Source organism: Theropithecus gelada, chromosome 11 (assembly GCF_003255815.1).
Source record: "Theropithecus gelada isolate Dixy chromosome 11, Tgel_1.0, whole genome shotgun sequence".
Lineage (NCBI taxonomy): Eukaryota > Metazoa > Chordata > Mammalia > Primates > Cercopithecidae > Theropithecus > Theropithecus gelada.
In genome coordinates, this window is record NC_037679.1 from 68,485,391 (window position 1) to 68,507,517 (window position 22,127).

Below are 22,127 nucleotides of genomic sequence, written 5' to 3' on the forward strand. Positions count from 1 at the left end.
GCGATGCACGCAGCAGCTAACTGTGGACTCAGAAGTAAATCGTGGCAGGTGGATGGGGGAACGACAGAATTTGGAGTAATGCCCAACGGTGAGTTTATGGTTTGCTGCTGCCAGCACTGATGCAACCTGAAACCCTGAAATGGCACCAGGACAGAAGACCTCCAGAAGGTCTCTAGTGGCCAGGGAGGCCACCGAGTCTAACAGCAGAGAGGCAGGAGGAAATCCTGGTTTTCTTTCCTTTTTTTTAGATATGGGCTCTGGCTAACTAAGCTTTAAAATTTTAAGACTTATTTTTAGAGCTTAATAAGGAGCAAGGGGATTTAGAGACCACATGGTCTGATCCCAACTGTTTCCAGATCGGCAGACAGGTTCAGGAGCGGCGTGTTCTTGTGTTTGTGAAGCTGGTTAGGGGCAGAGCCAGGATGGGAAGCCAAGGGCCTCTTTCTTTTCTCTTTTTTGTTTTGAGAGCGTGTTGCTCTGTCACCCAGGTTGGAGTGCAGTGGCACAATCATAGCTCACTGCAGCCTTGAACTCCTAGGCTCAAATGATTCTCCCACCACAGCCTCCCCAAGTAGTTGAGACTATAGGCATGCATCACCATGCCCAACTAACTTTTTTTTTTTTTTGGAACGGAGTCTCACTCTGTCGCCCCAGCTGGAGTGCAGTGGCACAATCTCGGCTCACTGCAAGCTCCGTTTCCTGGGCTCAAGCCATTCTCCTGCCTCAGCCTCCCAAGTAGCTGGGACTACAGGTGCCCACCACCACGCCCTGCTAATTTTTTGTATTTTTTAGTAGAGACGGGGTTTCACCATGTTAGCCAGGAAGGTCTCGATCTCCTGGCCTCGTGATCCGCCCGCCTCGGCCTCCCAAAGTGCTGGGATTACAGGCGTCAGCCACCACGCCCAGTCACCCAACTAACTTTTAAAATTTTTTTGTAGAGATGGGTGTGATGATATGTTGCCCAGGCTGGTCTTGAACTACTGGGCTTAAATGATTCTCCCACCTCAGCCTCCCAAGTAGTTGAGACTACAGGCACACGCCACCATGCCCAGCTATTTTTTTTTAATGTTTGGTAGAGACAGGGCTGTTGCTATGTTGCCAAGGCTGTTCTTGAACTCCTGGACTCGAGCAATCCTTCTGCTTTAGCCTCCCAAAGTGTGGGATTACAGGTGTGAGCCACCATGCTCAGTCCCTTTCTTTATTTTCTTGCATCCAGACCTGAGCATTCCTGTGGCAGCAACCAGAGCCTGCAGGAGTCAAAACTCTGAGGGAAGGAACCTTCTTTTCTGATGAGAAGAGCTGTGGTCTCAGCAGGATTGGGTGAATCTGGTTGCTTTTTCTATCTTCATGCTGCTGGGCCCAAAATATAGGCACGGTCACAGAAAGTAGGTGGCAAAGCGGGAATAAGTAAACCCCCCAGCCTTCTGGCTGGCTGATCAGAAAAGGGGACTCCAGGGACGCTTAGAGAACTGCGGAGATTACAAAGGAAGAGGAGCTTGAGAAGCAACCTGTGAAGTTGTATATGAACTCCTAGACCCACACCCAGCTGCAAGATCTGCCCCTAAACCGCGTAAGCAGACCCGAAAGAACTGAATGCTGCAAGAGATACTGCCCAGGACAGACGGGCCACAGCGTGGCACACAGCTGGGACAGATTTGAAGGCTATGAAAACCAAACTGTCATTGCAACTACAAACTACAGAAGGCTGGTAAGAGCTTGCAGCCTGAGCCCAACTGGGTCAATTGCCTGCTAAAACAAAAACATCAATGTTCTCCCTAGGATTTAAACAAGGCCTGGAGCCCTTTAACAATATTCAAAATGTTTAGGATACAATCAAAATTTCTCAATACACAAGAACCAAGAAATTCTCAACTCCTGTGGGAAGTAACTCACAGATGCCAGTGCCAAGATGACACAAGGTTTTGGAATTACCTGACAAAGACGTGGCAGCAGCTATTATTAACATGTTCCAGTAAATAAGGGTTAGAGCAAATGGAAACAAAGGGAGTCTCAGCAAGGAGATAGAAAAACCAAATAAGCACTTGAGAACTGACAAATACAATAACCAACAGCCCCAAACAAAAACACAACTTCCCAGTAGGGCTCAATAACAGACTGGAGATGAGAGAGGAGAGTCAAGTGACATGGGCTGGGCGCAGTAGCTCATGCCTGTAATCCCAACACTTTGGGAGGCCAAGGTGGGGGGATCACTTGAGGCCAGGAGGTCGAGACCAGCCTGGGCAACATAGTGAAACCCAGTCCCTACAAAAATAAATAAAATGAGCCAGGTGTGGTAGCATGCACCTGTGGACCCAGCTACTCAGAAGGCTGAGGCAGGAGGATCACTTGAGCCCAGGAGCTCAAGGTTGCAGTGAGCTATGATTGCATCACTGTATGCAAGCCTGGGTGACGGAGCAACACTCTCTCTCAAAACAAAAAGAGAAAAGAAAGAGGCCCTTGGCTTCCCATCCTGGCTCTGCCAATACCTAGCTGTACAAACACAAGAACACGCCACTCCTGAACCTGTCTGCTAATCTAGAAACAGCTGGGATCAGATCACGTGTTCTCTAAATCCCCTTGTTCCTTATTAAGCTCTAAAAATGAGAAGTCTTAATCTTTTAAAGCTCAATCAATATGATGACTCTCCTTTTAATACTCAAGGGCAGAGGCAGCCCAGGCATAGTTTAAAAAATCAAACCATGACAGAATGGGGTCTAATTACAGGAAGAATTCACAGCCCTAAAAGAAACAGTTCACAGGAGAAAAGGGGTATGATGTCTTGCCAATGTGGAGAGAGAGGCAGATGATTCTGGTTCGCCCCCACCCCTGGGATCTTTGAAAGCAAAAAGAACCTCAGTGTTTTGCCCTTATCATTCTTTTAGGATAATTTTGAATGCTTAGGAATAAAATATGTTGTCCAATTCATCCTGTCAGTGCTGGGGACGTGGAGCAGATACAGACTGAGTGAGAGTGCCCGAGCTGATGGCCCTTGACGTGGCATGATGGCACAGGGGAGATCACCACACTATAATTCTGTGTATGGCTTAAATTTTAAATAATAAGTTAAAAAAGAGACTCTGGTTTCTACTTTGTGATGTGATTTTTTCTCATGTGCTTTTTGTTCGAGGTCAGCTAGTCTCATGCAGAGCTGTGTACCCCCAAAAGCTGCAGGGACAGTAATAACGTGAGTAGAGGGCCTACAGGCTCAGTCTTCTGGGCCTCCTGTGCGAGGGTGACAAGAGGCATGACCGTCGGCCCACAGCAGACCTGCTGCGTGTCACTGGATAGCCAGATTTCCCTTAGATAGGTTAAAGAAATGACAGTGTATAGTGTGAATTAAAAGTTTAAAAAGACAGAAAACCCAATTGCAGAGCCCCAAAAGGGCAGGCAAATTCAATTAAGGGGGGGCCAGATCTCTAGCAGCACTGTGCAGAGCAATCCAGCTTCGTGGAATGGCACGGTGGGAGAGGTCAAAGGACAGGTCAAGCCTACTGGTTTGGAGAGGATGATATAAAAAGAGATCCCCAGAGTCCAGCCCAGTCAGGGAGTCAAGCGTGCTTGGAAGGAAGCCAGCAAGGTAGGGAACTAAGGAATGCCAGATGGACCCTACATTTGGCTCTTTGCAGGGTCTAAAAGATAAATATTTTAACGACGAGCAGTCACAAGCCAACCAAAGCATTTTAAAAGCGTTTCCCTCTGTATTGTGCTCAAGTGAAAGGAAGTTCTACAGGTATATGTTTCAGAACAGCCACTCCAAACTGTCCTCTCAAGGCTCTTACCTTGGTCTGTTTCTTCTCAGTGGCGTAGACAATGGAGGTACAACAGACTTCAGCAATCTTCCGGCCCTGACCGTAAAAGGACCAGCAGCAGATTTCATCCCCAATGACATCCTTTATGAATAGGACCCTTCCGTTAAAGCGCAGAGACAGCTTATCAAACAGTTCAATGTTTTTCAACATATTGTCGTCAGAATTGCTGCAAAAGAGCATTTGATACGGTGACCACGAGCTGGTAAAAACTGCCATCATTTGCTGGGCCCTTCTACACGCAGGGCCTTACTGAGCCCACTTTCTCCACTATCTCATTTCAACCTCACACGAATCCCATGACAAATGCACTCCAATCTCAATCGCTCAAGAGGAAAGTTAGGATCAGAGAAATTAATTGCTCGAGGCTGAACCTAATAAATGGCAGACAGGCCCCCCAAAAGACAGCCCTGGCCCCTAAGCCTGAGTGCTCCTAACCATCATGCTTGAGTGACAGCCTCTGGGCAGAGGCACCAGGTGGAGGAGAGCGCCTCACCGAGCCCCGCGAGGAGCAGAATGGCACTGCCCAAGGGAGACTCTGTATCCCAGGTCTTTTTAAAGATCTTAAGTAACCTCATTAAATCCTCCCGGCATCCCTCAAGTTCCCGAGTTAGAGCCACATGTTTTCAAGGGCCAAATGGCATTCTAGAAACCTGCATATATTGCTGGTGGGAATGTAAAATGGTGAAGCCACTTTAGAAAACAGTTTGGCAGGTCCTCGAATGATTAAACCTAGAGTTACCACATGACCCAGCAATTCTGCTCCTAGAGAAATGAAAAACGTATGTCCACACGAAGACTGCATGAATGTTCATAACAGTATTAAAACAATAGCCAAAAAGTGCAAACAACCCAGATGTCCATCAACTGATGAATGGGTAAAGAAAATGTGGTCCACACTGTGGAATATTATCCTGCCATAAAAAGAATGAAGTATTGATTCATGCTATAACATGGATAAACCCTGAAAACCTCTTAGGTAATCTCACTATGCTGAGTGAAGGAATCTGGTCATAAAAGGCTACATATTATGCAATTCCATTCACACAAAAATGTCCAGAGCAGGCAAATTCATTAAGACAGAAAACAGATTAGTGGTTACCTAGGGCTGTGGGGTTGGGGAGGCAATGGCTGAGGGAAAATGGAGAGTGACTGCTAATGAATAGAGGGTTTCTTTTCAGGCAGTGAAAAAGTTCTAAAATTAGATAGTGGTGATGGCCTCACAACGTGTGAATATACTAAAAACCACATATTGTGAATATAATAAAAACTGTGCACTCTAGAAAGATGACTTTTATGATATGTGTGAATTATAGCTCAGAGTTATACTCCTGTATCCATCTGTCTACTTATCTATCCAGGCAGAGAGGTACAGAGGGGTCATCCTCATCTGAAGGTACAAAGAGGAGCTGGGTCTGGCTGGTGTGAGTGGAGGTTTTCCTAGTAAATGGAGCTCTTTCCCAGCTGACGCCTTACCTGGTATATGAGTATTTGTTGTTACTTCTGTTGTACAGCAACTTCACGGCCGGCTGTGAGTTGTTTTAAAAGAAGAAGACGAAGAATTATTTGGCAGGCAGGTGCAATGAACTACTGGCTTCCCATAGGGCTGGGGCCCTGCGCTGCAGCAGAAGAGGCAGACAAGCATAGCTTGGTGGCTGGAGAGGGGGACCGCATGACCCAATAGCAGAGGACAAAAGATGACCTGTAGCTTCCCATTGTGAACCCATTCTCAGGCCTCACTCAGGCAATTACACATGTTTTTATTTCAAAAGTTATTCAGAAGAACCTCCATCATTTCTGGTAGCAAAAGAAATTCCACAAGGGTGCCTCCAACATACCTTATTTGAAGTCGCTATAAGTTTTTGTTCTTCCTTGGATGAGGTGATCACAGGGACCTTGCAGAAAGGCTCATAAGTATCTTTGTTCTGCTGGAACAAAACATGCTTTCAGCCTAGGAGGCCTGCCTAGCACTGCATTTTTAAAGCTGACCTGCTGGACAGACAGGCTCTGGCAAGGGGAGATGGGGCAGTCATGGCTGGGAAGAGAGGAGGATTCTTACCACCAATGAACTAGATGACAGAGACAGGGAGTTCGATTTCCCAGTAAGTCTGCTCTTTGGCTATGACCATTATAGGCCAGGATGCTGAGTAAGTATTAACAATGACGACCATTTTCCACAGCCCAGGAAGCCACTCAAAAATCAACCCTCGTCGTAGCAGCTGAAACGTGATTTAATCAAAAGCTTCTAAAACCCCACTACGATGGCTGCAGAGGAATAAAAAAAAGTATAAACCCATGAAGGGAAAAAGAATGGGAGAAGTGAGGTCAGCAGACCAGGAAAAAAAAAAAAAGTCAAAAACTTGAGGCTGGAAAGGTCACAGGTGAGCGTTAACCAAGGAGAGGGGGAAAGCTGAAACCAGTGGGCGGAAGCACTGGGAAGATCCCCAAATCCATCTCTGTCCCCACGCAGGCAGAAGAAAGGGCAACTTTCCTGCAGTGGTTTGCACAGCAGAGGACAGGACTGAGCTGCGATTCTGAAAACGGGGGGAGAAGTGAACATCACACTAAGTGACCAGCAACCCCAGCTCCTTCCCCTTCCAGATCCCCAAAGGCAGCCGGCCAGGCCTAGACCCATCAGCAGGAGGACAGTAGAGGATTGCTCTTCAGGAACACCATCTGTCCCTCAAAATGGCTTACAGATTCTGATAGCTGGGGGGTCCCGCTGAAAAAGTCTGCCTTATCACCACAATGCAGCCCAGTGGACAAGGATCATACATGCACAAACAAGCTTTCAGAGTCTCATTCTTTCAACAGACAGCCAAGCATCATCAGATTACATGTGAAAAGCCTCCTAAACATGACAGCAAAACCAAAACAAAGAGAGGAAAAGAGGAGGAGTCAGATAATGAAGGCAGAAGAAAGAAAACAAATAGTATTATCGGACAGATGAGAGCAGATACGGCCTCAAGACCAGCACGCTGTGGAAAGCAGGGCATTCGGAGAGCAAGAAAAGGCTCTTAGAAGTTAGAAAGACGATAGCAGAAATGAAAATTTTGATAGAAGGGTTGAAAATATAAAGGTGAAAAAATAAAACTTCTGAGCAAGTAGAACAAAAGGATAAAGCCAGAGACACTAAGAGGAAAGAATTAGGAGGTCAGTCCTGGAGGTCTAACCTCAGACTAATAGAAACAAGACCCAGGGGCATGTCTCCAAGACAAAGATGAAACAGAACTTCTGATGTGTCTGAACACACCAGTATGAGACCGCTGAGAACATGGGGCTGAAGTAGGAACATATATTTAGAAAATCAAGCGAACAAAACAATGAGGCAATCCCTAACTCTGGCAAACTTACAGTTACAGAAGAAAGAAAATAATCATTGTACACTCTGTGGCTTAACTGTCAGCCATATTTATGCGTCATGATGTAAACTCTGAATTTAGCCAGAACTGTGATGAAATGTACCAGGAGAATGGGAGAAGGAAGAGTATGCCTAAGCTTGGTGGGGGTGGAGGTAGGGGCAGTGCGTGAGTTAAATTCTAGTTTTCTATAGTCATGCCAGTAGATAATGTCAAAAACTGAGAATTCAATAAAGAGCAGCACAGGCGAATTATGTGGAAACATAAATGTGAACAGAAAAAACTGCTGAAAGAATTCACAGAGGTTACTGCAGGGGTGAAGGAGAGTAGGAGGGGGTATGGTGGTGTTTTTGATGTTAACCTTGCAGCACTATTTGACTTCTTGAAAGATGCATGTGCATCACTTTTAACAGCGTAGTAACAATAAAAAAGTAAATGCTGCAACATTCAGTTAGATCTACAGTGAGTTCAGACTCTCAGAGTAGAGGTGGTGTGCAGCGTTAAAGGTACTGGTCCGGTGCGGGGCCAGACACAGACATGTGGTGTTGGGGAGGCCCAAACAAGGGCCTCATGCACACAGACCAGATTCCTATGACAACCCAGACAACCCAAAGGGACGCTTCTGATGCTCTGCCACATTGTAACTTTGTTTGAAATAAAGGGGTGTTGGCTATGTCCAGAAGAATTTTGGTTTTGTGGGATTTTACTGTCACCAGACCTGACGCCAATGGTCCTGCTCTGTCCAGCTAAGGAGTGAGGGGTGTCTGTCTGTAGAGATTATGCTGAGCTCCCAACAATGACTTTTGGGACTAGAGTAACCCTAAGATTGGTCCCGAACACTGACCAAGTTTTACACAGCGGGGTTCGCTGCTGAAGGGTTGAGATGTACACATGAGAAGATCCAACAGCATGGGGGCTGCAAGGACTGAGACAGTAGGTGGCCTGCTGTTCCAGGGAGGCCTCCCAGGGATCACTGACTGAAGGAATCGGGCTCCAGGGCAAACTCATTAACTCTCACAACATCTCAGTCAGACAGAAACCGCCCCCGTTTTGCAGACAGGGAAAATGAGGAAGGCAGGTAGGCTTGGTGCCTCTCCGCCCATATGGGAAGAAAGGGTGATGCCTACTTGTAGGGCCGCCTGGCACTCTTCCACCAGGCCTTGGACCAGGTAGTACTTGGCTTCTGCTAGCAGCTCCTCGATCTCCCGGCGGCTCTCGGGTAAAGGCACCGCCCCATCTCGCAGGTAGTTGAGTATCGTACCGAAGTGCTTCCCACAGCGGTCAATGAGGATCCAGCCTGCAGGGGGAGGAGGCAGGGGCTGGTTACGTGGGCCCTCCTCTCGTGGGAGAACCTGAGCTGAACTGGGGTGTCTCTCAGCTCCCTCTGCCTCCCAGCGGAGAGTGGGACTGCCTGGAGAGTGGCAGCCTCACCTGCCCACCTGTCGAGTAAGGGCTGAGGAGGCCCCCACAGCCTCCAGGCCCTGCTGACACGGCCACAACCCCAGGTAACCCTGATCTGAGGCTCTGTTGTACATCCCAACTCTTGAGGCCCAAAAGTACACTTCTGAAGTACCCTCAAATATCCCTTAGACAAGGACATCCAAGAGGGGCTCGTGTACCACACCTGGGTAAAACAGGTCCAAATGGCCGCATCCCAAGGACAGAAGAAAGACTTCTGGGGTAAAAAATAGCTACTTCCTCTTTCTACAAAGCTTCCCTCAAACTGTCACGTAACAGAGCCATTTCTAAGAATGCACAAGCCTCACCCTTGCAGACTGTGACCTTTGGCTCCCAAGGCTGAGCCCCAGACACTGACCAGCACCAACACAGGAAGTCCTATTCCACAACTTCCTGCAACAAGCACTTAGTGGCTACTGAATGACCAAGACAGACCCCACCCTCAAGCAGCTCGGTCAACACGGGGAGACAGAACCAGCTTTTATTGGATATGGAAAAAGGTCCCAACTGCTGACCAAATCCAGGCACTGTGAAACATTCTTGGGGGTGGGGGCCAGGAAAACTCCCTATTCTGCTGCTCAATGTCCTTTCTAATCTTGTCACTGAGCCGACATTCCTCCACTAGAGATCCTAAGGGTTTTCAGAACCCCTCTACTGAAATGCAGTGTCTCTGGGAGTAGTATTTGGAGAAGACAGGACTGGAGCCTAGGAGGAGGAAGTACCAAAAAGGGAGGCAGGAATGGAGTAAAGACCAAGTATCTCCCAACAGCAAATGTGAGCCTCTAAAAAGAAGCCAGACTGATGAGAGGGTGAAGTCGAGGCCTTCTGACAAGCAGGGCGACCTCAGGCGAGGGGTGTCCCCATGGCTCCTGCCCTGCATTACAGGTGGAAAATGCCTGTGCCGTGAGGAGGCTTCAGTAGGAATCGGTCACTTTATGCTCCCACCTTCCTCCTTACTTTGGGAGAAGGGCCAGCATTTCCACTCCTAACAACACTGTGCCCTGCTCCACATCCTCCTCAGATTGGGCCCTACTGATCCTGGGCCTTGGATCAGTGGCAGAGGCCAGCAAAATTGACAGCAGCAAACGCATCTTTTTCACAATCCAAAGTCATAAGTCGGCCTGATTTCCCCTACCCCTTAACCTGGCAAGTCCAGTCCCTGCCAAGTGCCCTCTCATGGTTTTAGGGCACAGTTTGGTATTCTTTGCATCATTTGCCAGGAAAGTTGATAATAGGGCCGTTTCCAGGTTCCCCTGATGAAACAGCTCAGCCTAAAGTTCCTGGGCATTTTCTTAAAGGAACGGTCTCAGCCCTCCAGCGGCTTCCACTTCCTACTTCCACACTGTTCCAATTTCCTGAGTAGGTGGGAAGAATACCCCAACTTGGGGGAAATGCAATACAAATGTGTAGCCCTGAGTCAACTCCTGGTTTCAGGGAAGAAAGAGGCCTTCCCAGGCATAGTAAATCACATCACCCTGATAATGACTTCCAAATGTGATCCCACCCCACTTCTTTCTACATCTGAGACAACAAAATACGGAATTAATATCTTATGCAACCCAGATGCCTCCGGGGCCAGTAAGCAGCACACATGAGTGCAGCTGGGCGGGGCTGAGGCTGGGGCTGACAGGACAGCATTTGCCCTGCCCCCAAGAGGGGCAGGCTCTTCCCACTCCAGCCAAGAGTGGCCAGGCAGGAATGTGGGCCCAAGAACTGTGAGCTCTGATGTTCTATGCAATGCCAGAAACGCAGATTTTTCTGTGAATTCCCTGATTTTTAAAGGATGGTAACTAATTAAAACAAAACAAAACTGTCATCAACCCACCACGAGGCAAACAAAACACATCTGCAGGTGAACTGGGCCTGCAGTCTACCAGCTTGAGGCCTCTGTGCTGCCTACACCAAGTACGTTTCTCTCAGAAGGCTGACAAGCCGAAAGACTGTATTACCTTTCCACCAGTTCTTTTTTGAGGGGAGCTCATTCCCTTGCATTTTCCACGGATAAAACAGAGGCTCAGAGAGGTTCAGCGCCATTCCCAAGCAGAGGCGGCAGGACTAGACCACAAAGAAAAAGTAAGGCACTCATAGGAAAACTCCTTTAACCAGAATTGAAAAGATAAATAGAATTCAACTCAGCTGCGCAGCGGAGGAAGCTTCCACGCTCTGCCTTTGATGCCTGTAGAACTCAGCTGCTTGGAAGACCCAGGGCCCATCCAATTATGACAGCCCAGAGTTCCCATAAACGAACAGGCAGACCGTGACACTGGGCTCCGGCTCAAGAATGCCGTCAGGAAATGCTTGTGGCGAAGGAATCATACTTTGGACAAATAAGGGCAAGGGAGCCAGGCACACTCTCCAGGAGGTTTCAATCAGCATTTTGACTTTAAGATACTGTGGTTGCTTTCAAAGCAGGAAGTGATCCCTTTGAAAGTCAGCTCAAATGCCTAGCATGTAGAAAGGCAAATGGAAGTCAAGCAGCTCCTCGCATGTGGGGGGTCTCTCTCCTGCTGCCACGGGGCACGAGGGCTATTTAGGAAGGCTGGCCAACTCAGGGCAGCCTGTCATCCCACGACCCATTAGGCAAGGCTGGAGAGCAGAACTGACCGGGACCACACTGGGCAGCACTGGACTTGGGCTCCAGGATGTCCTCAGCACAGCACAGCAGTTAAGTGTTGGAAACCCAGCTCTGATACCTTCTTGCTGGATGACACTGGTGCTTCATTTTACCTCTGTCTAGCAATTTTCTCTTCTACAAACGATCTCACAGGGTTGAGATAAAAATACGATGAAAGAACGTACAGAAGGCACACAGCACAATGCTGGGTCTACCAACAGCACTCAAAAGCAGCTATGGGTCTTTGACAATCTCATCTCTCATGATTATGGCTGGAAGCAGAGCAGCAGCATCCAGAGGCAGCAAGTTCCAGCCCCCAGGACGGAGTTGGTGTTGCTTTCAGTGACCCAAAGGAAGAGAAGGCTGCTCTGGGGGTCAGGGGGATTGGGCCACTAGGCTCCCCTCCTCCCCACCCCGCGAGCATACGATGTGCTTCCTCTCTCCCTGGATGTCTGACCTCTCCTTTCCCTTCCCCCACCACCTCCAGAGAACCTTCACTGACCTCTTCGCCATCCTAAGGTATTTATACTTTATACTTTTGTGCTTTGCAAACACCCCTGATCATAAATGCCACCCAAGGTACTTGTGAAAAATTCAGATTCTAGGAACCTGCCTCATACCTGATCAGAATCCCTAGGGCAGCATCTCCAACCTGGGCACTCTGACATTTTGGACCAGATAATTCTTAGTTGTGAGAGGCCGCCCCGTACATTGTAGGGTATTTAGTTGCATCCCTGGCCTCTACTCACTCGATGCCAGGAGGACCACCATCCCCAAGATGGGACAACCAAAACTGTCTCTGGACATTTGCTAAATGTCCCAAAAAATCACCCACTGGGTGGGCATCACTGAGGTGGATCAAGGACCTAAGTGTAAAAAAGCAATTTAAACTTTGAGGTATCAAAAAGCCCCATTAAAAAAGCTCAGACAAGTCAGACTGGGAGATGTCTGCAGCAGACCCCAAAGAAATAGGATCCAGAATATGAACTTCTACAAAGTAATAAGAAAAGAAAAACACAAATGTGTAAACAAGACGCAATCAAGCAGTTAAAAGATTAAACTCAAAAGACCAATAAGCATAAAAACATGCTCAACGTACCAGACATTAGGAAATACTGAATAAAACAAGGTACCATATCATACTCACCAGATTTGCAATAATTAAAAGGTTGGACAGTGCCAAGGGTTGGCAAAACCAGACTTCTGCAGGGAGTAGAAGTTGCCATAACCACTCCAGAAGGGACTCCTGCAGTATCTAAGGGAGTAGAAGGTGCTGTCCCAATTCCCCTCCCGGGAATAAACTCTAGGGCTGAGCTCCCAACCGTGGGTAAGATCTTAAAGCCACAGCCCCTGAGATGGCTGGGTGGGGTCTAGGGAGTCCAGAGCCCCGCATCTGCCAAAGTGAAAATATGATCGTCTACATGTGCCATGATGTGGCAAAAGCTGAGCAGCATCACACAGAGCAACTCCCATGCTCAGGGAAAGTGTTCAAGGATGTTCACATTCCTAGCAGTGAACACCGCAAACCCTCTACATGATCATCAACAGAATGTGGCTCCGGCAGTGGCTGTATGCTTCTAGAATGGACACTCTACCACCAGGAAATGTGTGAACGAGAGCTATTTAGTTGTGGATTGATCTCACAAGCATAATGCTACATAAGCAAAAGCAAAACAGATACAAACTGTACAGCACCATTGACATCACGTTTAAAAGCACACCAATAGCGCCTTGTTTAGGGACACGCACAGCTATAGTAAGAGTGATACCTGGAAAGATCGACACCTGTGGTTCTCAACGCTGGTTGCACACTAGAATCACCCAGACAGCTCTTCAAAGTCCTACTGCCCAGGCCACACCCTGGCTGGGACCCAGGCACCAGTACTGACCTCCTCAGGTGACTCACTCTGTAGCCAAGCTTGAGATACACCTAGTGACCCCAAATGCTTACCTTTGGAAGGGAGAGGGACAAACAGAGAAGGTACAGAGGGGCCCCACAGGTACAGGTCATACTTTATGCATGGACTGAGCCTGGTGGCACAGATGAGTTTGTTGTATTATTCACAACTTAAAAGCTCTGAGAAACTTCGGAATTTTACAAAAGAGCATCGTCATGGAAGGCAGAAGGGCTGGAGATCTCAGGGAAGCCCTCAGGAACTGCAGTTTTCCCATTGATCAGACTGATTTCTAGGGGAGGTGCAATCACAAAATGAATGACTCTTCAATCTAGGCTACACACTCATTCCAAAATACATTAGCAAGACATCAGAAAACATACAATGGGGGGAAGTATCGTGCCAAGCAACCAGGGATGAAACAAACACTACAGGCAAATGCTGAACAGATGCATTGTGAAAGGCACTACCTAAATCTGTGAACCAATGGTGACGCTGACGAGTCAGGTGAAAATTCTAGCACTGTGGGAACTGAACCTTTCCGGGAAGAGTCTGGGAAGGGCGTGCTCACTGCCGCAGCGTCCTCGTCTTCTCAGAAAAGCCATCCCATGGGGGTAGTGTGGAACTGCAGCATGCTCACCCCTGAAGGACAAGGCAGGCAGCCTCTCCTGACATGCTGCTAAGACCTGCTTCTCTGTAGCCCCTCAGCAACACTCATCCCCCCAACATTTACTCTCAGAACAAAAGCCATAATTGACAGTTCCCATTTACTGAGTTCTCCCAACATCTCAGGCCCTGTGGCAAGTGCTTTCTCATGTCCTCACTCAATCCCCAACTCTGCAAAGCATTTTCATTCATAAGTGGGGAAGGAGGAAAGAGCTTCAGAGAAAAAGCCACTTGTCCAATGTCATATGACCAGTAAATGACAAATAGGCCAAAATTAGCACAACATGTAGACAGGGCTCCATAAATGTTGAGTGTGACTGTGACATGCAGCAGAACCAGGACTTAACCCAGGCCTGGCTAACATCAACACCCAAGTTCTTCTTGGTTTAGGAGTTACCTGCACACAGTACAAAACTCAAACAGGTAGAAGGGTCCGGAGCAAAAAGGAGACTATTTCCCCCATGCTGGATGCCAGGTCCCCTCTCCCGAAGCAATCACTTTCTTAGGCAACATGACACATCCCCTGTTCAGAACCTTCAAAGCCCTTGTCCTTTAACCAGCAAGCTGTAGTGCTGGCTTCACTGCCTGGCTGAGCTGCACTTGGCATTTCTGCCTATTTGTAGCAAACTTCATTGCAACTGACAGGCTTCCAGCCTGTAGGCCAGGATAGAGCTGCAAGATGCAGGGAGTCTATCCCAATTTGTAGACCCAAGGGTGCATTTGAGGCAACCTGCAGGCCATGGGTCAGGCTGTGCATTGCTGTCTCCAAGGACCAACAGGATCGCTCTGCCAGGCACAGAAAACGGCTAGAAGGCCAGATACTCAGCCTACTATCCCAGGCCTTCACGAGGGCCCCCACCAGAGGGCTTTAGCACAAAGCCAGCAGTTAAATTGTAAGGATGCCACACTCAAACGATCTGGCCTGGGACCAGGCCCACATCTAGCCATGCACAGCAGGCAGTAAAAGCCAGCAAGTCCTGGGTTCAGCAGCTTCACCTTTTCTAGTCCCACCAGCTTTTGAAAAAGCATTTCACCTCTGAGATGGGGACTCCTCACTTGGAATGGTAACAACAGTATCCACCCCTGGAATGGTTATGGTGAGGATTAAATGAAACAAAACCCACTGGCCACATGTGGTGGCTCACGGCTGTAACCCCAACACTTTGGGAGGCTGAGGTAGGAGGATAGCTTAAGCCCAGGAGTTCAAGGCCAGCCTGGACAACATAATGAGGCCCTATCTCCACAAAAAATTCTAAAAAATTAGCTGGGTTTGGTGGTGCATGCCTGTAGTCCCAGTTACACAGGAGGCTGAGGTGGGAGGATTGCTTGAGCCCAGGAGATGGAGGCTGCAGTGAGCTATGATGGCACTACTGCACTTCAGCCTGGGTGACAGAGCAAGACCCTGTCTCAAAAAAAAAAAAAAAAAGAATGCCCCATAAAGTGCCATACCATGAGCTTTTCATAATCATATGAAGCAGGGGCTGAGCTCCAGTGACATGAAACAAGCCACAGTTTGCAGTGTCAAAAATGACACTGTGTCCCCCGAGAACCTGGGTTTTCCAGGCAGCACCAGGCGAAAAACATCTCATGGCAGGCACTGAGAAGGTGAGCAGTCCTGCCAGTACCACCCGCATGTTCTGTCCCGTTGGGGACAGGCGGACTGAGGAGTCCGTTTCTTTTTTGATATGGCATCAGGCCACCAAGGCGAGGCCTTTTGAGGAGAAGAGGCGTCCACTCAGCTTTCGAGGCAACTCAGCAGCCTTTCCGGAGCCCCTCCAGAGACTGGGTAGGGTACAAGAAAAACCACAACAATCCTGGTTCTCAGAAAACGCCTGCTTCCTCCAGCAGCTGGGGTGCTATTGTCTTGATTTCCACAGATACTCTGGGGCCACGTGGGGTGTGGCACAGCAGAGGGGATCCTCCCACTCATAAAAAGCTAAATGTGAGATGGCAGCTCTGGGGCTCCAACCTCAGTTCACTGCTGCCTGAACAGAAACCAGAGTTCACGGGAAGCAGAACCTCCAGCCCCACACCCTGGTCTTCCCCAGGACACAGAGAGAAATGCCCTCACCAGTGGGCAGCCCAAGCTTCGGCTCTCTTAGGATTGGAGAATGAACTGGGGGACACCAGGCTTGGGTTCCCTAGTCCCACTCACTTATGTGAAAACTCACTCACCCTCCCAAGTCAATGTCCCTGGAAAGGTGGGGCAGCAGCATAGAAGGCCAGTCTCAGAAACAGGAAAGCAGGGTCAAGGTCAAGCCAGGCTGTACCCTGGCCTGGCCTTAAGCAATCGCAGGCCAAGGAATGAAGGATGGAGCTATTTTTAAACCTCATGTGACCTGCCGGTAAACCCAGCCAGGTAAGGATGGAGCCCCGTTGCCAGGGGCTCTTTGATGGTTCCAGGTGGGTAGGAAGTAGTTATGAAAGACCCCTCTAAATGATGCATTGCCTTTTTCTTTTTTTTGAGATGGAGTCTTGCTCTGTTGCCCAGGCTGGAGTGCAGTGGTGTGACCTCAGCTCACTGAAAGCTCCGCCTCCTGGGTTCACACCATTCTCCTGCCTCAGCCTCCCCAGTAGCTGGGACTACAGGTGTCCGCCACCACGCCCGGCTAATTCTTTTATTTTTAGTAAAGACGGAGTTTCAGCATGTTAGCCAGGATGGTCTTGATCTCCTGACCTCGTGATCTGCCCACCTCGGCCTCCCAAAGTTCTAGGATTACAGGTGTGAGCCACCATGCCCAGCCGATTCTTTGCCTTTTACTAACACGACTTTCCACAAGAAAAACGTGTGTGCGTGTATCTATTTATGTATATATATTCACATACACATATACACACATGCATTGACTATATATGGATGAACACTTACTATGTGCCAATGGCCCCATGGGGCAGGTACTGTCATGCCCATTTCACCAGAGGAAGAAAATGAGACCAAAAGGTTCTGCCACTTGGCTAGGATCACCAGATACTAACTGGGGAGCTGGGGCTCAAACCCAGGTCAGTGAGTCTTTGTCAAGACCCCATCTTGGGAGGACAAGGGTCCAGGGAAGACACCTCTCTCTCCCCCAGGCTTGAGTTTCACTCTGAAGTCATACAAGCATGGCAGAGACAAGCAAGCTAAGGCCTGGGTGAGGAAGTGACTTTCTCAAAGTAACACAGCAAATCATCAACGAAGTCAAAATGGTGGGAGTCCCTGACCAAGCTGCCTTCTACACATCTTCAGGTCTCAACTTAAATGTCACTTCCTCAGGGAAGCTCTCCTGGACCACATAACGCACGGCCAGGGGCAGGCACGTGGCAGGTGAGCTTACCTTCACTGTCGGTGAGCACTTCCATGCGTCCGCTGAACATGGCCTTCAGCATGGTGTCCTGCTTGGTCAGTGTCTGCATGGTGGTATAGTAGAGGGCTCCACCCACGTTCAGCTTCACGTATTTGGAGCTGGGGCTCGTGCCCTTGAAGGAAGTGGTGCGGGTAGCAGCCGCTGGCACCGCTGAGCTCACCACACTTTCTCCTGACATCTCTTCCTGCCAGTAGAGAGGACACAGGGTCATGACATCAGGCCTGGTTGACTGCTTTCAGCCTGCGGATTCAATCTGGCCTCCAGATGTGTTTTGCTTGGGCCACGCATACACAGCATTTAAAAGTTTGCTTCTAATGTGGACAACTAAGGAGCGCGCACAGAAAAATCTGGACTTCTGGCTTCTCTTAAAATCAGAGGCCAACTGGGCTAGCAGGGGAACAACTGGTGGGAGCTGGGGTATTGGATGCCCCCTAGAGAGGGCCATGAATCCCCGAGTTTGTCCCAAAACCCACCCAGATAGCCTCATACACTGACCTTGCCTGCCGACCCTGCAGGCATAAGTGTGCCACTAACTCTTATGTTATAAGTACCTCCTTTCTGCCTAGCACCTGTATACATGAACACCCTGGCTGCACCCTAAAGCAGCCTAAAGCACTGCCCAGGTCTCTTTACATTTAATTATTGCCATGTATCACCGAATAGCTAAGTGTCATCTTTCAGCTGCATCACAGATGAAATAAGCTTTTATGAAGTTGAATGGGATTCCAGCTCACACTCCTATCACTTCCTGTGGGGAGAAGGTGTTTCTGAGGACTAAACAGCAGACATGGAAACTTTTGGAACCCAGTTATTGCAAAATTAGACTTCCTAGACTAGTGCGGCCCAAAAGAGCAAGATCCCACTACAATCTCCCTGATAGCATGGCCGACTCTCTGGCACATCTCAAAGAAATGGATACAGTGGCTGATTTATGCAGGCCTGGAAAATGAGACTGGTATCCGGCACATGTGAACTCAGAGAAAACATGTCTGAAATGAACAGGTAAAATTGTAGAGCTGGAGATGTGCAAGGGTGGGCAGAATCTTTGCTGAATCTGGGGTAGGCCCCCACGGCTGGCCTGACCATTCCCATTGAACATCAACAGTTTCTCACAGCACATCACCATCAGACAAGGCCACTCTGTGACCTTGCGACAAGACAAAAACAGGACCATTCAATCATGTCTGAACATAGACAAAAACAGAAACATTATCCAAAATACAAAAATGACCAAAGATCCCCTATCCTGGCTAATACGAGTTACAGCCACTGCTTTACCAATGAGAGGTTTAGCCTCTTTCCATTCTTCCTGCTTTCAAGTCAGGAATCACTGAGACCCAATCACAGAATTAGCCCTGCTTCCCAGCAGCATCCAACACAGAGCAAAGCCCCACTTCTCTGAACACTCTCTCTCAAATCACCCAACACAAGCCCAGACCTTCTCTGAGATGTCCCACAGTTCTCCCCCAACGCAACAAGGAAATAAACCCAGCTTTGCTTGACCACAGGTATGCTCCTCGTGGTTATTGGCTGCAGGGCACTGACAGCACGTAACTTTTTTGAACCATTCCCTGAAACTGAAAAAGAATTGTCTAGCTTTTCCAAATTATATGAATGGGTACTACGATTATAACTGGTAAAACACAAGCATTATTTCTGTAAACGGGACGGGGAGTAAAGGATGGCAGCCTGCAACAGCAGAGGCAACGCAACAGTCACAGACGATATTCAATTCAAGGTTATCCAACTCTTCTGGCCAACTCTCCCCACCTCCATGGCACCCAACAGTGGCCTGGATATCACCTGCCAGGTCAGGGCCTTGCAGAGTGAAACAGAGAAAGAACAGCCTCCTGGAAAGAAACAGTTTCTTTTTCATCAAGAAAAGTCACAAGAAAGTACGTTTGCAAAAGCTCAGGCTTAGCTCACCTGGGGTCTTGCTGCCCGATGCCACACACAAAAGCGGTCCAGAGGAAGCAGCCACCTTCCCTTGTAGCTGTCCTCTGAAATCAGCCCCCAGAGACCTCACACTAACAGTTATGACCAGCTGCCTCCCTCAGAAACATCCTTTGTCCATGGGATGACAGGAGTAGCTTATGGAAATAGTTTCCAAAAACTGTGAAGACCTCAAAAGGGGGGGAAAAAAGGCTTATGGTCATGGGTGAGGGTATGTGTTAAGGAAATTTACCCCAAAATGCAAACGATCTAGCATTTTGGAAGTTGCCTATCATGAAACAGACAAAAAAGTACATAAAGTATACTTCATGTAAAGTCAAAGTACAGTAAACATATGATATGAAGGATTTTTTTCTAATGCCATACTTGTATAGGACACTTATCATGAATGGAGTGTGTAGGCCTGAAAATTGCTCTGGGTGAGCAAACAGTGAGTGAATGTGAAGGCCTAGGACATTACTGCACACTGCTGTAGCTTTATCAACACTGCACAGGGAGGCCACACTACATTTATTTAATTTTTTTTTCTTTTGATAATAAGTTAACCTTGCCTACTATAATTTTTTACTTCAAAAACTTTTTAATTTTTTTTAACTTTTGGATCCTTTTGTAATAACAGCTTAAAACACATATTTGTACAGCTTTACAAAAATACTTTATATACTTACTCTATACTGTTTTTTTTAATTTTTAAACTTTTTTGTTCAAAACTACAAAATACACACATATGAGCCTACCCTACACAGGGTCAGGATTGTCAGTATCACTATCCTCCACATCCTGTCTCACTAGAAGGTCTTCAGGGACAGTGACAGGCATGGAACTGTCATCTCCCATAACAATCCCTTCTTCTGGAATACCTCTAGAAGCACCCGCCTGAGGCTGTTTTACAGTTTTCACTTAAAAAAAAAAAAGCAATTAGAAGGAGTATAGGAGTATATTCTAAAATAACCATTAATAGTAAATACATTAACCAGTGATATATCAAGTTTACTACTATTATCAACTATTATGTACTGTACATAATTGTATGTGCTAGACTTTTATACAACTGGCAGCGAAGTAATTCTGTTTACACCAGCATCACCACAAACACATAATATGTTGTGCTACAACTGAAATGACAGCTAGAGTATCACTAGGTTATAGGAATTTTCCAGTTCCATTTAATCTTAAGGGATTGTTATATATGCAGTCTGTCACTAACCAAACTGTCATTATGTGGTGCATGACTGTACCTTTTTTGGCTTTCCAATACCTTTTTAAAGATAATTTGCACATAATAAAGTATATTTTAAGTGTACGGTTTGATGTGTTTTGGTCAATACTTGCACCTGTGTAGCCCCCACGCCAATCAAGCTGTCTTGGAACATTTCCATGGCTCCAGAAAACCCCTGGATGTCCCTTGACCACTTAATTTCTACCACCACATGCCTTTTACAAATCCAAACAATGCTGGAAGACAGCTACAGTTATTTCCATTTTGTGGATTTGGATGCCACAGCCCCAACAGGGTCAGTCACTCTCAAGCTAGGAGTTGAGTCAGTGATGGGGCCAGTGAAGGACATGGGCAAGTGGTGGCTGGCCCAGAGGCCATCACACCTAGTAGACTGACAGCTATGATATATAAGCTGAGAAAGGTCAGCCTCACCTCCCGTCTTTAAAAAGTACAAAAAGCCCTGAAAATAGTTGTGAGGTAAAGTGTGGCGAAGGGTTTGGAGTCAGACCTGCGTGTAAGGCCCCAGCCCTGCCACTTAGTAGCTGTGTCCAGGGCCAACAGCCTCACCTCCCTCACAGGGCTCCCTGGCTCTGAGTAAACACTCGGATAGGAAACACTCAAATTATGGTAATTTGAGAATGCTCCCGAAGTCTCAAACTATCTTCTCCTCTTTGGAAACCGCATCCAGCTCTAATGGCAGACAGCATGACTAAAAGATAAAGGCAGGAGCCATCCTGATCTAGAATGAGGCTCCAGATTAGACAACAAAAGCTCTGAACCTTTCCAGAGCCCACCCCCTCCCAAAGGTCAGTCAGCCTAATAGTAGGCAAGGCCCTTGGGGGAAAAGTTTTGGCAGCATTCATGTCCTTGAGCCCAAGTTACAGTGAACTGAGGACAGGAGGCAGTGGACCAGAAACCCCCACAGCAAATCTCTCTAGGGAGGACTCTCCCGGCTGTTGCTACTGGAATCCTGCTTTTTTTTTGGGGGGGGGGGAGTTTTGCTCTTGTTGCCCAAGCTGGAGTGCAATGGCACGATCTCTGCTCACCGCAACTTCTGCCTCCCAGGTTCAAGCGATTCTCCCGTGTCAGCCTCCCGAGTAGCTGGGATTATAGGCATGCGCTACCACGTCTAGCTAATTTTGTATTTTTAGTAGAGATGGGGTTTCACCATGTTGGTCAGGCTGGTCTTGAACTCCTGACCTCAGGTGATCCTCCTGCCTCGGCCTCCCAAAGTGCTGGGATTATAGACACGAGCCACCGCGCCCGGCTAACTTTTTGTATTTTTAGTAGAGATGGGATTTCTCCATGTTGGTCAGTCTGGTCTCGAATTCCTGACCTCAAGTGATCCACCTGCCTCAGCCTCCCAAAGTGCTGGGATTACAGGCATAAGCCACCGCACCTGGCCAGTATCCTGCTTTTTGACTTGTTTCAAAGGTTTGATTTCATTACTAATGAAGTTGGGGAGGTGAGGCAGGAGACAGCAAAATTGGTTACGTTAAACAGAGAGGCAATGAATACTTGAGATACTGGCTACGGATCTGATTCAATCAGAAGTTTATTCCAGTTAAATGGTCAGTCTCCCTTCTCTCCATCACCCCTGAATATAATATTGCTGATTCTAAATAGTGGCTCTCCAGTTGGTGACAATCAAAATCACCTAGGAGCTCAAAACTCCTGACACCTAGGTCCTACCAAGAAAATTCTCATGTAATTGGTCTGGGATGTGTAGGCGACAGAATTTTTAAAACTCCCCCAGGAGATTTTAAAGCCCACCAAGATTACAGCCCACTGTTCTAAAAAGCACTGTACCCCT

The 22,127-nt window shown here is 47.7% G+C and overlaps 1 protein-coding gene across 5 annotated transcripts in view; it reads right to left on the reverse strand.

Annotated features, from left to right (window-relative positions):
* Nucleotides 1-22,127, reverse strand: part of KCTD10 (potassium channel tetramerization domain containing 10) — a 29,054-nt gene that overhangs the window by 3,982 nt on the left and 2,945 nt on the right. Inside the window, exons 2-6 of one of the 5 annotated variants that reach the window (XM_025400807.1) lie at nucleotides 17,113-17,326; nucleotides 8,293-8,462; nucleotides 5,645-5,731; nucleotides 5,283-5,335; nucleotides 3,780-3,906 (exon numbers count right to left, since the gene is read on the reverse strand). In XM_025400807.1, coding sequence (XP_025256592.1) covers nucleotides 3,780-3,906; nucleotides 5,283-5,335; nucleotides 5,645-5,731; nucleotides 8,293-8,462; nucleotides 17,113-17,326 — 651 coding nt within the window. Of the gene's footprint in view, nucleotides 1-3,779; nucleotides 3,976-5,282; nucleotides 5,336-5,644; nucleotides 5,735-8,292; nucleotides 8,463-12,384; nucleotides 12,491-17,112; nucleotides 17,327-22,127 lie in introns of those variants that run through there. The other 4 variants (XM_025400805.1, XM_025400804.1, XM_025400806.1 and 1 more) reach the window with 4 other exon arrangements.